This window comes from Plasmodium reichenowi, chromosome 6 (genome assembly GCF_001601855.1).
Source record: "Plasmodium reichenowi strain SY57 chromosome 6, whole genome shotgun sequence".
In the NCBI taxonomy this organism is placed as follows: Eukaryota; Apicomplexa; class Aconoidasida; order Haemosporida; family Plasmodiidae; genus Plasmodium; species Plasmodium reichenowi.
The window spans coordinates 262,580-275,079 of record NC_033651.1 but is presented as its reverse complement, the minus strand read 5'-3'; the positions used below and the strand labels follow the sequence as shown (position 1 = coordinate 275,079).

Sequence of the window (12,500 nt, the reverse complement as noted above, 5' to 3'; positions counted from 1 at the left end):
AATATATTTAAATCCTTTATTTTCTCATTACAACTTTTAACTCTTAATAATAAATCTTCTACATTATTACTTTTCTTTATATCATCAAAAATATATAATAAATTACTCTTCTTTATTCTTTCTAGCCCTTCTAAATTTATATTTACATTTCCAATTTTGTTTTGTAAATCCAATTCTGTGTTCATCCTCTACCTTATAAGAAAAAAAAAAAAGAAAAGAAAAAAAAAAAGAAAAGAAAAAAAAAGAAAAAAAAAAAAAAATATAAAAATATAAACATAAACATAAATATAAATATATATATGTGATGATAAAAGATAAAAAATAAAAAAAAATGTATATATATATATATAAATATATTTGTATAATTATAATATATATATATATATTTTTTTTTTTTTTTTTCAGAACTGAATGTGGATTACAACAATTCATACAGAGTCATTTAAACTACTCAAGTTGGTAATCAAACATTTTGTAATTCTACAAACCCACATTTATTTTATTACACAAATAAAATATATATATATATATATATTTATTTATTTCTTTATTCATTATTGCGGCAGGGTTTATATTAATACAACATAATTTTTACCCAGTTATAATTTCTACATATGTAAATATATATATATATATATATATATATATATATATATATTTATTTATTTATATAACATTTCTTATCATTTTATGTTGTATTAAAAATTAAAATAAAACTACTTTTTTTTTTTTCTTAAATTACAAGAAAAATATTAAAAAGGTGATGACAAATGAAGAAATAAGAAATATATTGTAAACATATGTATATTTATATGCCCAAGGTTCAAAATAATAAATATAAATATATACATAAAATGAATAAAAAATGAATAAACAAACAAATAAATAAATAAAATATAAACAAAAAAATCAAATAAATGGCACATTTAATTTTTGAGCTCCTATAAAGGGAAAAAAAAAATATATCTATATATATATATATATATATATATACATATATTTTTTTTTATATTCATTTTTTTGTATGATTTTTTTTTTTTTTTTTTGACTTTATTAATATATCCACTGAATACATATAAACATTGAAAGTTGTTGAAACATTAAAATGCTGTAATATATTTTTTTTTCTTAGAATATTTAATATGATATTATAAACGTTTAATTCACTCGTTGAGATGTTAGGTTTTTTAATATCATCATGTTTATGGCATATATTTTGATCATTGATTTTTTTTTTCTGATTTTGAGAATAGTGATTATTATAATAAAAAACTTTTATATTATTTAAAGAATTATATATAGAACGATATTTTTCAAATGACACCATAGGACTATATTTCAAAAAAAAGTATATATATTGTAATAAAAATAAAGGATATTTATGAATAATATTGTTATTTGTAGTGTTTGTAGAAGCATGTAATGGATATAAATAATATAACATTAATATAGACATATATAGTTGTCTTAAACTTGCTGAATCGATAATATCTTGAACAATATATTTTGTTTGTTTTTCATAATTTATATCTTTTAAATTATATAATAAATCAAAAATTGAATATTTTAATTTTAATTTTTTAAAAACATATTTAAAATTATAAAGTAATAAATAATATATTATTTTGTAATATTTTTCATTATAAAAATATACATGTGTCAATAAATATGATAAACTATTTAATAATATACAAGAACCGTGTATATTTAATTCTCTTGTTTTTATAATATTATTTTGTTCTTCAAAAAAGATGTCATCCATTTTTATAATATAATTATCATCATCATTATGTTGATCCGAAATATGAGAATGTAATTTTTTCTTTATTTTATAGTGTTCACTTTTATCCATATGACAAGTTGTATTATTTTTTTTTTTTTCATTTTCTTTCTCTGATTTAAAAGACAAGAGTGTTTTATTATTATTATTATTATTATTATTGTTATTATTATTATTATTATTATTATTGTTATTATTATTATTATCATTATTATTATTATCATTATTCTTACACATATTCACATTTCGATTTCTACTAATGTTAATTAATGAAATGTCATAATATTTGTTTGAATAAAAAAAGTTATATATATAAAGTAAATTAAAATATATTACATATATGTTGTTATACCTATTATTTGAATGAGTTCCATCATTACTATTATTCTTCAGGTTATATATATTTTTATTTTTTTTTTTTATCAGATCTGTATCGTTTTTTATTAGACATCTAATAATATATATTGAATTTATTATATCATTCGATAATAGTTGTTTATATAAATTATTCATTTTTAAAAATATATTATTATTATTATTATTATTATTATTATTTAAATTTGTAATTTTTTTTTTTTTTTTTTTTTTTTTTTCATATTCCAATTTATAACAGCTAGCTATAACATTTTTTATATATGTATCTTGAATTATATTAAATTTACTTATATATAAAAGATAAATAGACAAACATTTACTATTTATTTTAAATATTTTCTTTCTTATATTTATAACACATTTATTATAAATATAATCATCATGTATATTTAATTTACATAATGTTGATAATATATAAGCTAAATGATTAATATTTAAATTATCCAAAATATTTTTATTTTTTATATTATCATAATTATAACAATAATCATTTACATGTAGATCTTTAACATTTTTTTCGACATATTCTTCATCTACATTATTATTAATATGTTTATCAGAATTTTTATTTTTATGTTTATCTTTATGAGGACTTTCCTCATATGTATTCAATATATTTTTATATGTTTCATTTAAATTATGTGTACTTATAATATTATCCTTTTTCATATTCACCTTGTCATATATTTTTCCATCTATATCTTTCCGTTTCTTTTTATGAATACTTTTTTCGTCCTCCCCCTTTAACCTTTGAATCATACACTTGATAATTTCTTGAAATTTCGTTTTGTATATATTAGAAGGCTCGTTTTTTTCAAGTACATAAAAAGTACTAATACTTGTAAATAAATTAATAAATTCTACATATTTTAAATCGTTTTGTACAATATATTGTTTAGAATACTCTATTATTAGATCATATATGTTCTCGTTTCTATATGAAGCTCTAGAATAGGAACTTGTGATATTAAGAATATCAAGTTTATTGATATCGTTTTTTTTTTTTTTTAGAAGGAGAGATGAAAATATTTCATATAATTTCGTGTCAGCCATATTTAATTTACTTAAATTATTTAATATATTAGTTATATGTTTTGTTAAAAAGTTTAAGATGAAAAATTTATTTTGATTAACAATTTGATTCCTCTCTCGTTCAACAGTTTCATTTTTATTATATTTGTGCTTTTTCTTACTTGTACTATTTATATTACGTGGTATGTATTTTAAATAAGTTGAATGGTTATGTGATATTATATTCTCTGGGAAATTATTATAATAATTATTATAATAATTATCATTATTTATTATTTTATTTTTTGTGTTTATTAAAGGTGTTGTAGAAATTTTAACGGATTTATTATTATAAGAGACATTCTCTTTAACGTATATATAACACTTATTGTATTCGTTGTATTCTTGTTTTATTCTTTGAATTATTGTGTTCAATATAAAATTTATTTTTATTTTATCTAAATAATGATATGTTTTTGTAAAGATTGTTATAATGTTGGAAGTACATTGATTTGATAGGTTTAGTAATACATCTTTTTTCGCTAGCTTATTTAAGGATATAGAAAATAATTTAATATTCAATATTTCAATATTAATATAACTATTTAATATAATAATTAATGCTTTTACATTAATATAATTCATATTTGTACATATATAATTTGATAATACATTGAATAATATTTTATCTTTATAATTAATAGAAGCATATGAATGTATAACACTACTAAGAAAAATATCAGAACATTTTTTTTCTTTTTTTAATTTTAATATTATTATAACTTTTAAAATATCTAATAGTTCTTTATTTTTTTCTGATGATTTACTACATGCTTGTAAAATAAGGGAGATACTTTGTTCACTTATATGGTTTACTTTTTTTAAGCTATCAAATAATTTTCTTTTTAAAAAATTAACATTAACATTGTTATTATTATATATATTGTTATTATTATATATATTGTTATTATTATTATTATCTATATCATTATGTGTAATCATAAGTTCAATTAATATACTTATATCTTTCTCTGTCAAAATATTATTTAAGTTGTTTATATTCTGGTATATTTTATCCTGTAGTATATGTTGTACATTTATTGGTTTATACGTATGGTCATCACACCCGTTTGTATTATTACAATTGTTTATATTATCATCATTTTTTATTTCATCATCATTTTTTATATCATCACATTTGTTTATTTCAACACTTTTATTTTTTCTTCCTTGTGTAGGTCCAGACAAAGAGGTAAGGGCCTTTATAGTGTTTATTAAATATTTATTTAAGTTTATATGATTTATTAATTTGTGTGAAGCATATTTTAATATATCGTCATTTTTTATATTTACTTTTGATAAAGAATTAAGAATTAAACATAACTCTTCTATATTAAAAAGATGTAATAATTTATCTTTTTTTTTTTTTTTTTCTTCTTCTTCTTCTTCATGAAATAAATTATATTCAATCAGATCATCTTTTTTTTTACATGTCCCATTTTTAAAATAAATATTGTTATTTTTTTCATCTCTTTTATGTTCATCAAGATTACCTAGTTTGTTCTCTACCTTCATGACATTATGGTTATCATAATCATCATATTTACCATATACCTTATTATGACACTTGTTATTATTAATATCCTTTTTTTTTGTTAATAAAAATTTCTTCACAAGATTTTCATCTCTTGTCGTTATTAGTAAACAAAAATGCTTCCAAAATAATTTATCCTCAAATTCAATTTTAGAAAATTTATTTATGCATAGAGATATTTCATATGTATTAAAATGAATAATATTTTTTAGGAACTTTCGACTTAAATGAGTAACATCGTCTTTACTTTTACAATTTTTAATGCTTCTTAAAAAATAATTAAACATTATCTCATCTCGTCATTTGTTTTAATTATAATGATATTTTAAATATACTTTTTTTTTTTTTTTTTTTTTTAACTGTTCATGTTGATCTATCTACAAATATTTATATATATAAAAAGAATATATATATATATATATATATATAATATATATATATATATAATTTTAATATAATATTATATATCCTTTGCACATATTGAAATATAACTTATTAATTATATATATATATATATATATATATATATTATATTATTATTTAACATTTTTTATATGCCACATAATTTTAGTATATTTGTTTCATATCTTGTTAAGTACATATTTTTATTTTCTTTTAAAATATTCCTTTTTTATTTTTTTTTTTTTTAAAATGAAAAAAATATACAAATTCTCATTTGAATTATGTCGAAGGATTCATTTTAAGAGTGCCAAGGAGTGGAAGCAGTTCATGAATCCTAAAATGTAAAAAAAAAAAAAAAAAAAAAATAATAAATAATAAATAATAAATAATAAATATGTATATATATATATATATATATATATATATTTATATTTACATATATCCATTCATACATACCTATATACGATTATCTTTTGTTTTTTTTATTTTTTCTATATCACCTCATTTTAGTGATGGTACAAGAATAAAAAAGATCAGGAATATAAGCGAAAATGATATGATCCATAAACATCAAATTTTAAAGTACCCATATTTCAAAATGAAAAAAATTGGAAAATATAATAAAATAATAAAAACCAGTGATTTATTATTTAACCGAAGTATAGAAATTATTTATGATTATCGTTATTGCGAAATATTTCAAAAATTAAAAGATCTTATATCCTTCAATTTAAAAGGTACTTATGAAACATTAAAGGAAAATATATATATATATATATATATATATATATATATATATATATATACATATACTTTTTATCAGCACAACGTAAATATATATATATATATATATATATATATATTCCTCGTTTGGTTTTATTTTATAATTTGTAGGGGTCGTCATAAAGGAAAAATGTACCGACGACCTTACCTTTGAAATATATGACTGTTTACAAAATAAAATATTAATCAAAAAAAAAAACGAAGGTTATAATAATAAAAAAAAAAAAATAAATAAATAATATATACAATATTATTATTACAAAAAAGAAATATGTCTACACATATGAGTGTTTATATATATCATATATATGTATGTACATATATTTTTTCATCACTCTGCAGAGTTTCGCGCGGATGATCTCTTTAAAGAGATGTTTGAAAAAATAAAACAAAATGGATGAACAAGAAAAAATTAAAACATATAAGAAGAAAAGGGTTCACACATATATATATATATATATATTTATATTTATTTATTTACCTCTATACTTTTTTTTTTTTTTTTTTATTTTTTACTTTTTTAATATTTTTTTGTTTTTGGCTTTCAACTTTGCTACAATTTTTTTAATTTTGTTATCCCTTTTTTGTGCTTTTTTCTTTTTCAATAATTCAGCTTTTTTTTTCATTTCATCAATTTTTTTTAACGTCCTTCTTCTAAAATCTAACCATTTCTCTTCATTTTTTGTTAATTTTTTTTTCTTTATTCTTTTATGATAAGGTACAAATATATTATTATTGTTACCATTCGATTTCGGATATTTTGTATTACATTTTGTTCCTTTTTTTCTATCATCTTCCTTTTTAACATTTTTATTTTTAGACTTTAAATAAAATAAATAACTGTCTTCATTATTTGTAATAGAATAAAAAAGCTTTTTGTATACAATAGATTTAGGAACATTTTCAGAAAAATGATAAAAGGTCATATTATCACGGTTCATAGTATTTTTGTCATTCTGATTATTCTTATGATCCTTATTATTCTTATTTTCCTTATTATTCATATTATCTTGTTCTGACAAATTTGTACATATTTTTCTTAACTCTAAAGTATTTTCAATTTCTTTCATAAATATAAAACATGCTTCATGATAATTATTTTCTTTGTTTATAAAATGTTTAATATTCTTTAAATTATTTAACATATAATCGTATTCCACATTTTCAATTTGACATTTCATTTTTATTAATTTCTTTTCTTCATCAGCAGAACATACAATTACCTTTTTTTTAGTCTTCTCATTCTTTAAAATATATAATAATGCTTCCATCTTTTCCTCTAATGTTTTATAATAAATATTTTCGAAATTGTATTTATACTTTTTATTATCTATATTATCGAACCACGATTTTAATTTTTCTATTTCCTTGTTTTCTTTAATTTTTTCTTTTTTTCTTCTAGGGACGTCGTCTTCTGAAATGTTATCATCTGAAAAATCGTCATCTATAAGGTTACCTTCTAAATCAATGTCATCATTTGCATCATGTAATACGTCCGTTTCAGCATGTAATACGTCTGTTTCAGCATGTAATACTTCCGTCTCATCATGTAATTCTTCTGTCTCATCATGTAATTCCTCCGTCTCATCATATAATTCCTCCGTCTCATCATGTAATTCTTCCGTCTCATCATGTAATTCTTCCGTCTCATCATGTAATTCTTCCGTCTCATCATGTAATTCTTCTGTCTCATCATGTAATTCTTCCGTCTCATCATGTAATTCTTCCGTCTCATCATATAATTCTTCCGTCTCATCATGTAATTCTTCCGTCTCATCATGTAATTCTTTCGTATCATCATGTAATACATCCGTCTTATCATCTGACATATTATTTTCACCATAGGATATACCATTTTGCACTTCCATATTATTATTTTCTGCGTCCTCTGTATTTTCAGGAAAATGTTTTTTCAAAATTTCTTCCATTTGTTCATCTGTCAATTTCTCATTAGGTTCATAACAATAACTGGGAGTATCTTTCATATTGCCATCCTGTGCTAATTGTTGATTATGTTTTTCATTTAATAATGCTTGGTGTTCTAAAATATAATTATTAAATTCAAAAGTTATGTAATTTTGTTTTTCCGTAATATCAAAATATTTAAATACATCTGCTTCATCTTTTTCATTAGTCTTATAATTTTCACTTTGAGCATTTATGTGTTCATTTTTCAACTGCACGTTGTTCTCTAATTTGTTGTTATTAATTTCATTTAATTTAACATTTATTGTTTCACTTTCCAATTTTTTATTTTGCTCTTGTTCTTTTATATTATTTAATTTTAATTCATCAACTTGATAATCTCTAAATTGTTCTTCTATGCTTCTTTTGTAAGATATATATTTTTTAATATCTGACAAGGAAACATTACTAAAATTTACATCCTTTACATTAGATGGTTCAGTGTTCTTATATTCTTCATTCTTTTCAATATTTTTGTTTTTTTTTTCATTTATTTTGTTTTGCTCTTCAATTTTATTTTCATTAGAATATGGAAGAGTGTTATGTTCTTGCACACACATTTTGTCCTTTTTGACCAAATGAATATTTATATTAATATTGTATGATTCAAGTAATTTATTCATTTTTTTTATTAGCATCTTAATATTATTATTATTATTTATTTCTAAATGTGGATAATTTTTCAAAATGTCATATAAGTTGTCCTCTGTTATTTCAAATATATCAATTAGAGAAATATTATTCATGTTTGTAGTACTTGTAGCTATTTTATTTTTTTTTTTTTTTTTATGATTCCCACTTTGACTAGCCAAATTTTTATTAGTACCATTGTTCATATTATTTATTATTTTTTTCTTATTTTTAAAAATATCTTTATTCAAAATTTGTATTATAATATTTTTCAAATCCTTTTCATTACAAATGATTTCATTATTTTTAATAATTTTTTCATGGGAATACTGTTTTAATAAATCATTATATTGTTCTTCTATTTTTCTTAAATTCTCATATTTAATATTTGTAGTAACATATGTATTATCATCTGTTCCATTTTTATTAATCGTATGAAAAGAATTTGAAAATACCTGACTTGTTAAGGCGTTTTTTTTTTTTTTTTTTTCATTTTCCCTTTTGATAAAATCGTCTTGTAGATTTTTTAAATAATATAGATCGAGTAAATTATCATATAAGCAATTAAGGAATATTTTTTTTATATCTTCGGTTTTATATTCTTTTAATTTTTTTAAGGAGCAAAGAAAATTCATATCTTTATATTTTGTTAATCTGATAATATAAATCATAAAATTAGTATCGAAATGTAAATTATTTATATTATAGTTTTTAATATTTTGTATAATTTTTAAATTTTTTAAAAAGTTCAAAATTTCTTCCCGTTTCTTTCTTTTTGCAATAGTACAAAAAAGTCCACTAATTGAATCAACTAGTCGAATAAAATAAAAGCAAAATGATTTATATTTTTCATCTTTATTAATTAATTTACTAAATTTCATTTTCGATTGATTTTCATTATATTTTTTAAAAATATTATCATCATCATTTAAATTATGTTCATTGCAATTGTATTGTTCTTTTGTCTTTTCAATTATATTATTTATTTTTTCCTGGTCATAAAAATTTTTTTCATTTGAAATTTTTTTCTTATCATCTTCTAACAATATTTTATTATCTGGATAGATATCTGAATGATCTTTATTGTCGTCTGTATGTATATGATCATCCTCTATATTATCACGTACATAATAATTATAATTATAATTTTCATCATCATCATTATTATTATTAGAATCCTTAATTGTAGTAGTATCATATACTAACGTGTCTGCTTTATTTTGATTATTCAAAGAATTATTATGAGTACTATGAATAACGTTATCATCCATGTCATCACTAACACATTTCTTATTATAATCTAATATGTCATTTGTTGTGTTTTGATTTTCCTCTTTTTCATTATATTTTAAATTATGTTCACTATTAAAAGTAAAAAAACTAAGAATATTTATTATTTCATTAACATAAACAGATACTTCTAATACATTTTTTGAATAAAATTCAGAAAGTTTAAAAATATAAGCTGATGTATTTACATCTAAACAATCTTTTAATTCTCTTTTTATATATGATCGTACCGATTCATATTTTGTTGGGTTATATATATATTTTTCTCTTTTTATTAATTTCATTTTTTTATATATATGATAAAAATATAAATAATTATAATCATCTTCTTTTGATGCTTGTAAGAATTTTTTTTGCAAATCATTCCCTTCTATTAAATTTTTCTTTCCCTCATAAGCCTCATCAACATTTTTCATAACATCTTGATTTACACATCCTGAATTAACAATACTTTTTATTCCATTGAGAGTTTTCTTATTATAGTTATTATTATATTTTCTTCTTCCTTTTTTATCTTTTACAAAATTACAAATATAAAAAGTATCATTATTATTTATAATAATATTGTTCTTCTTTATAAGGTAGCTAAAGCAAACATTCAACAAAACAATGAGGGCAATAAATAACTGGTATTTCATTAAAGAAAAAAGATTGATTCATATTTTTTTCATAAACCTAATTCAAATAAAAAAAAAAAAATTACCTAACAATGATATGTGAAAAAGGTAAATGTAAATGTAAATGTAAATATAAATAAATATAAATATAAATATAATTAAATATTTCTGTATATGTTACATACCTAATGTAAGCCTTATAACAAAATAAAAAATAAATACATAAATGTATTTTTAAATATATATATATATATATATATATATATATATATATATATATATATATATGTAATTTATTTTATTTTTTTTAGATAAAATATTGCCATGTTAATTTATAATTATACATATATATATTTATATATATATATTAATTTCTATCATGTTTGGCCTTTTTTTGTTTATATATTATATTTTTTTTTTTTTTTTTTGTTCTTTTGTGAAAAATGATGAAAAGATACAACTTAAAATATTGTTGTGACGACGTTAGTGTTTTTCCCAGTAGTACCTTAATAAACCATGATAGTAATAAAAAGCTATAGGAAAAAAAAATATATATATATTTATATATATATATATATATGTATATCATTTTATTTTTTTATCGTAAAATAAAAAAAAATTACATATATATATATATATTTATATATATAATTTTTAAGATAATAAATTCAGTGAATATTTTGGATTAACGGCTATTTCAACGTACCAACTAAAAAATAAAGAACCGAATGAAGAACCCAAAAAAAAAGGAAAAATCTATTTATTCGGACTTAACCAAAATATAAAAGATGATGATAATAATAATTGTGAAATGTAGGGAAATGTAAAATGATTTTATATATAATACATTTGTTATAAGTGTATTTATATTGAACATAAATTGCATTGTTCTTCTATAAACAGAATTATTTATAGTAATTTTTTTTTTTTTTTTTTTTTTTCATTAAAGAGATTACTATTTAGAATATAAAAAGAACATCAATTTTCATAATGGAGTTCTTCAATCGAATTATATATTTACTAATGATGTAAGGAAAAAAGGAAAGGCGTCAAAACGAATTTTATATTAAATAATATGATGTCCATTATTTTCTACAGTGAATATATCTTTATCTCACATATATATATATATATATATATATATATATGTGTTGTAAATTTTTCCTTTCTGTAGAAGCTATATTTAGGAAGTGTATGTGTAAATGGTTTTTACTTGTCTGACCTTAAAGAGGAGACTTATGAAAAATTGTTAGAAACGTCTAAAGAAAAAAACAACTCGGGTAATTCTTAATCATTCATAAAAATGAGGATTTATACATATATATATATATATATATATATATATATATATATATATACATTGTTTAAACATTTTTGTAGGGTTATCATTTGAAGCGTTTGACAATAAGCCTGAGTAAAAATTGAAACAATAGAAAATGATATTATCTTTTTATATGTATAAATTTGTATATAAAGGTATTTTTGTTTTTTTTGTTATTTTTCTTTTTTTTTTTATTTAGAAAAATATGTATATCTTTTAGTAATGGAGATATGTGTTTGCTGGTCCATGGTCAACAAGAAAAAATATGGTTAGAAATAAATAAAATATATATATATATATATTTATATTTATATATATGTGGATTTTTTTTTTTTTTCTTTCATTTTTAAATAAAAAAAAGGAAAGCACACGATTATCATGTATGGAGTTGTACATTCAACGGAAACGAAAATGTAATAACAACGGGTAAGTGATGTATTTCATATGAAATATTTTTTTCAATATTAATAATTGTATACATATATATATATATATATATTTTTCATTCTTTAAAATGTAAAAGGCTCGGATGATTGTTCTTTTGTTATTTGGGATTTAAGAACTACCACTATTTCGCAGCAAAATAAAAAGTATCTTTTATGAAAAAAAAAAAATAAAAAAAAAAAAAAAAAAAAATATATATATATATATATATATATATATATATATTAAGTATTTATATATATAACTAAACTTCCTTCTTTTTTAGATCTCACACTCAAGGAATTACGG

General features: G+C 19.1%; 5 protein-coding genes across 5 annotated transcripts in view; 2 read left to right on the top strand and 3 right to left on the bottom strand.

The window, feature by feature from the left end:
- PRSY57_0607000 (sorting assembly machinery 50 kDa subunit, putative) overlaps nucleotides 1-185 on the bottom strand; it is a gene marked incomplete at both ends in the record, with an annotated part of 1,362 nt that extends 1,177 nt beyond the window's left edge. The window contains one exon of the mRNA XM_012906446.1: nucleotides 1-185. This exon is cut by the window's left edge and continues 1,177 nt beyond it. Coding sequence (XP_012761900.1) covers nucleotides 1-185 — 185 coding nt within the window.
- An 827-nt stretch (nucleotides 186-1,012) lies between these two features.
- On the bottom strand, nucleotides 1,013-5,047 carry PRSY57_0606900 (hypothetical protein; the record flags this gene model as incomplete). Its single annotated transcript, XM_012906445.2, has 1 exon — nucleotides 1,013-5,047. One exon carries the CDS (start codon nucleotides 5,045-5,047, stop codon nucleotides 1,013-1,015), a length of 4,035 nt encoding a protein of 1,344 aa, XP_012761899.2.
- A 364-nt stretch (nucleotides 5,048-5,411) lies between these two features.
- On the top strand, nucleotides 5,412-6,346 carry PRSY57_0606800 (hypothetical protein; the record flags this gene model as incomplete). Its single annotated transcript, XM_012906444.2, has 4 exons — nucleotides 5,412-5,503; nucleotides 5,673-5,899; nucleotides 6,057-6,149; nucleotides 6,288-6,346. The coding sequence occupies 4 exons, from the start codon at nucleotides 5,412-5,414 to the stop codon at nucleotides 6,344-6,346; spliced, it is 471 nt and encodes a 156-aa protein (XP_012761898.2).
- Nucleotides 6,347-6,457: 111 nt separating this feature from the next.
- PRSY57_0606700 (hypothetical protein) lies at nucleotides 6,458-10,468 on the bottom strand (the record flags this gene model as incomplete). Its single annotated transcript, XM_012906443.2, has 1 exon — nucleotides 6,458-10,468. One exon carries the CDS (start codon nucleotides 10,466-10,468, stop codon nucleotides 6,458-6,460), a length of 4,011 nt encoding a protein of 1,336 aa, XP_012761897.2.
- Nucleotides 10,469-10,890: 422 nt separating this feature from the next.
- The window catches only part of PRSY57_0606600 (conserved protein, unknown function), a gene marked incomplete at both ends in the record, with an annotated part of 2,652 nt that continues 1,042 nt past the window's right edge, over nucleotides 10,891-12,500 (top strand). Inside the window, 9 exons of the mRNA XM_012906442.2 lie at nucleotides 10,891-10,969; nucleotides 11,107-11,260; nucleotides 11,397-11,475; nucleotides 11,622-11,727; nucleotides 11,828-11,861; nucleotides 11,968-12,036; nucleotides 12,130-12,194; nucleotides 12,292-12,358; nucleotides 12,478-12,500. Of these exons, the coding sequence (XP_012761896.2) occupies nucleotides 10,891-10,969; nucleotides 11,107-11,260; nucleotides 11,397-11,475; nucleotides 11,622-11,727; nucleotides 11,828-11,861; nucleotides 11,968-12,036; nucleotides 12,130-12,194; nucleotides 12,292-12,358; nucleotides 12,478-12,500 (676 nt within the window). The remainder of the gene's footprint in view (nucleotides 10,970-11,106; nucleotides 11,261-11,396; nucleotides 11,476-11,621; nucleotides 11,728-11,827; nucleotides 11,862-11,967; nucleotides 12,037-12,129; nucleotides 12,195-12,291; nucleotides 12,359-12,477) is intronic.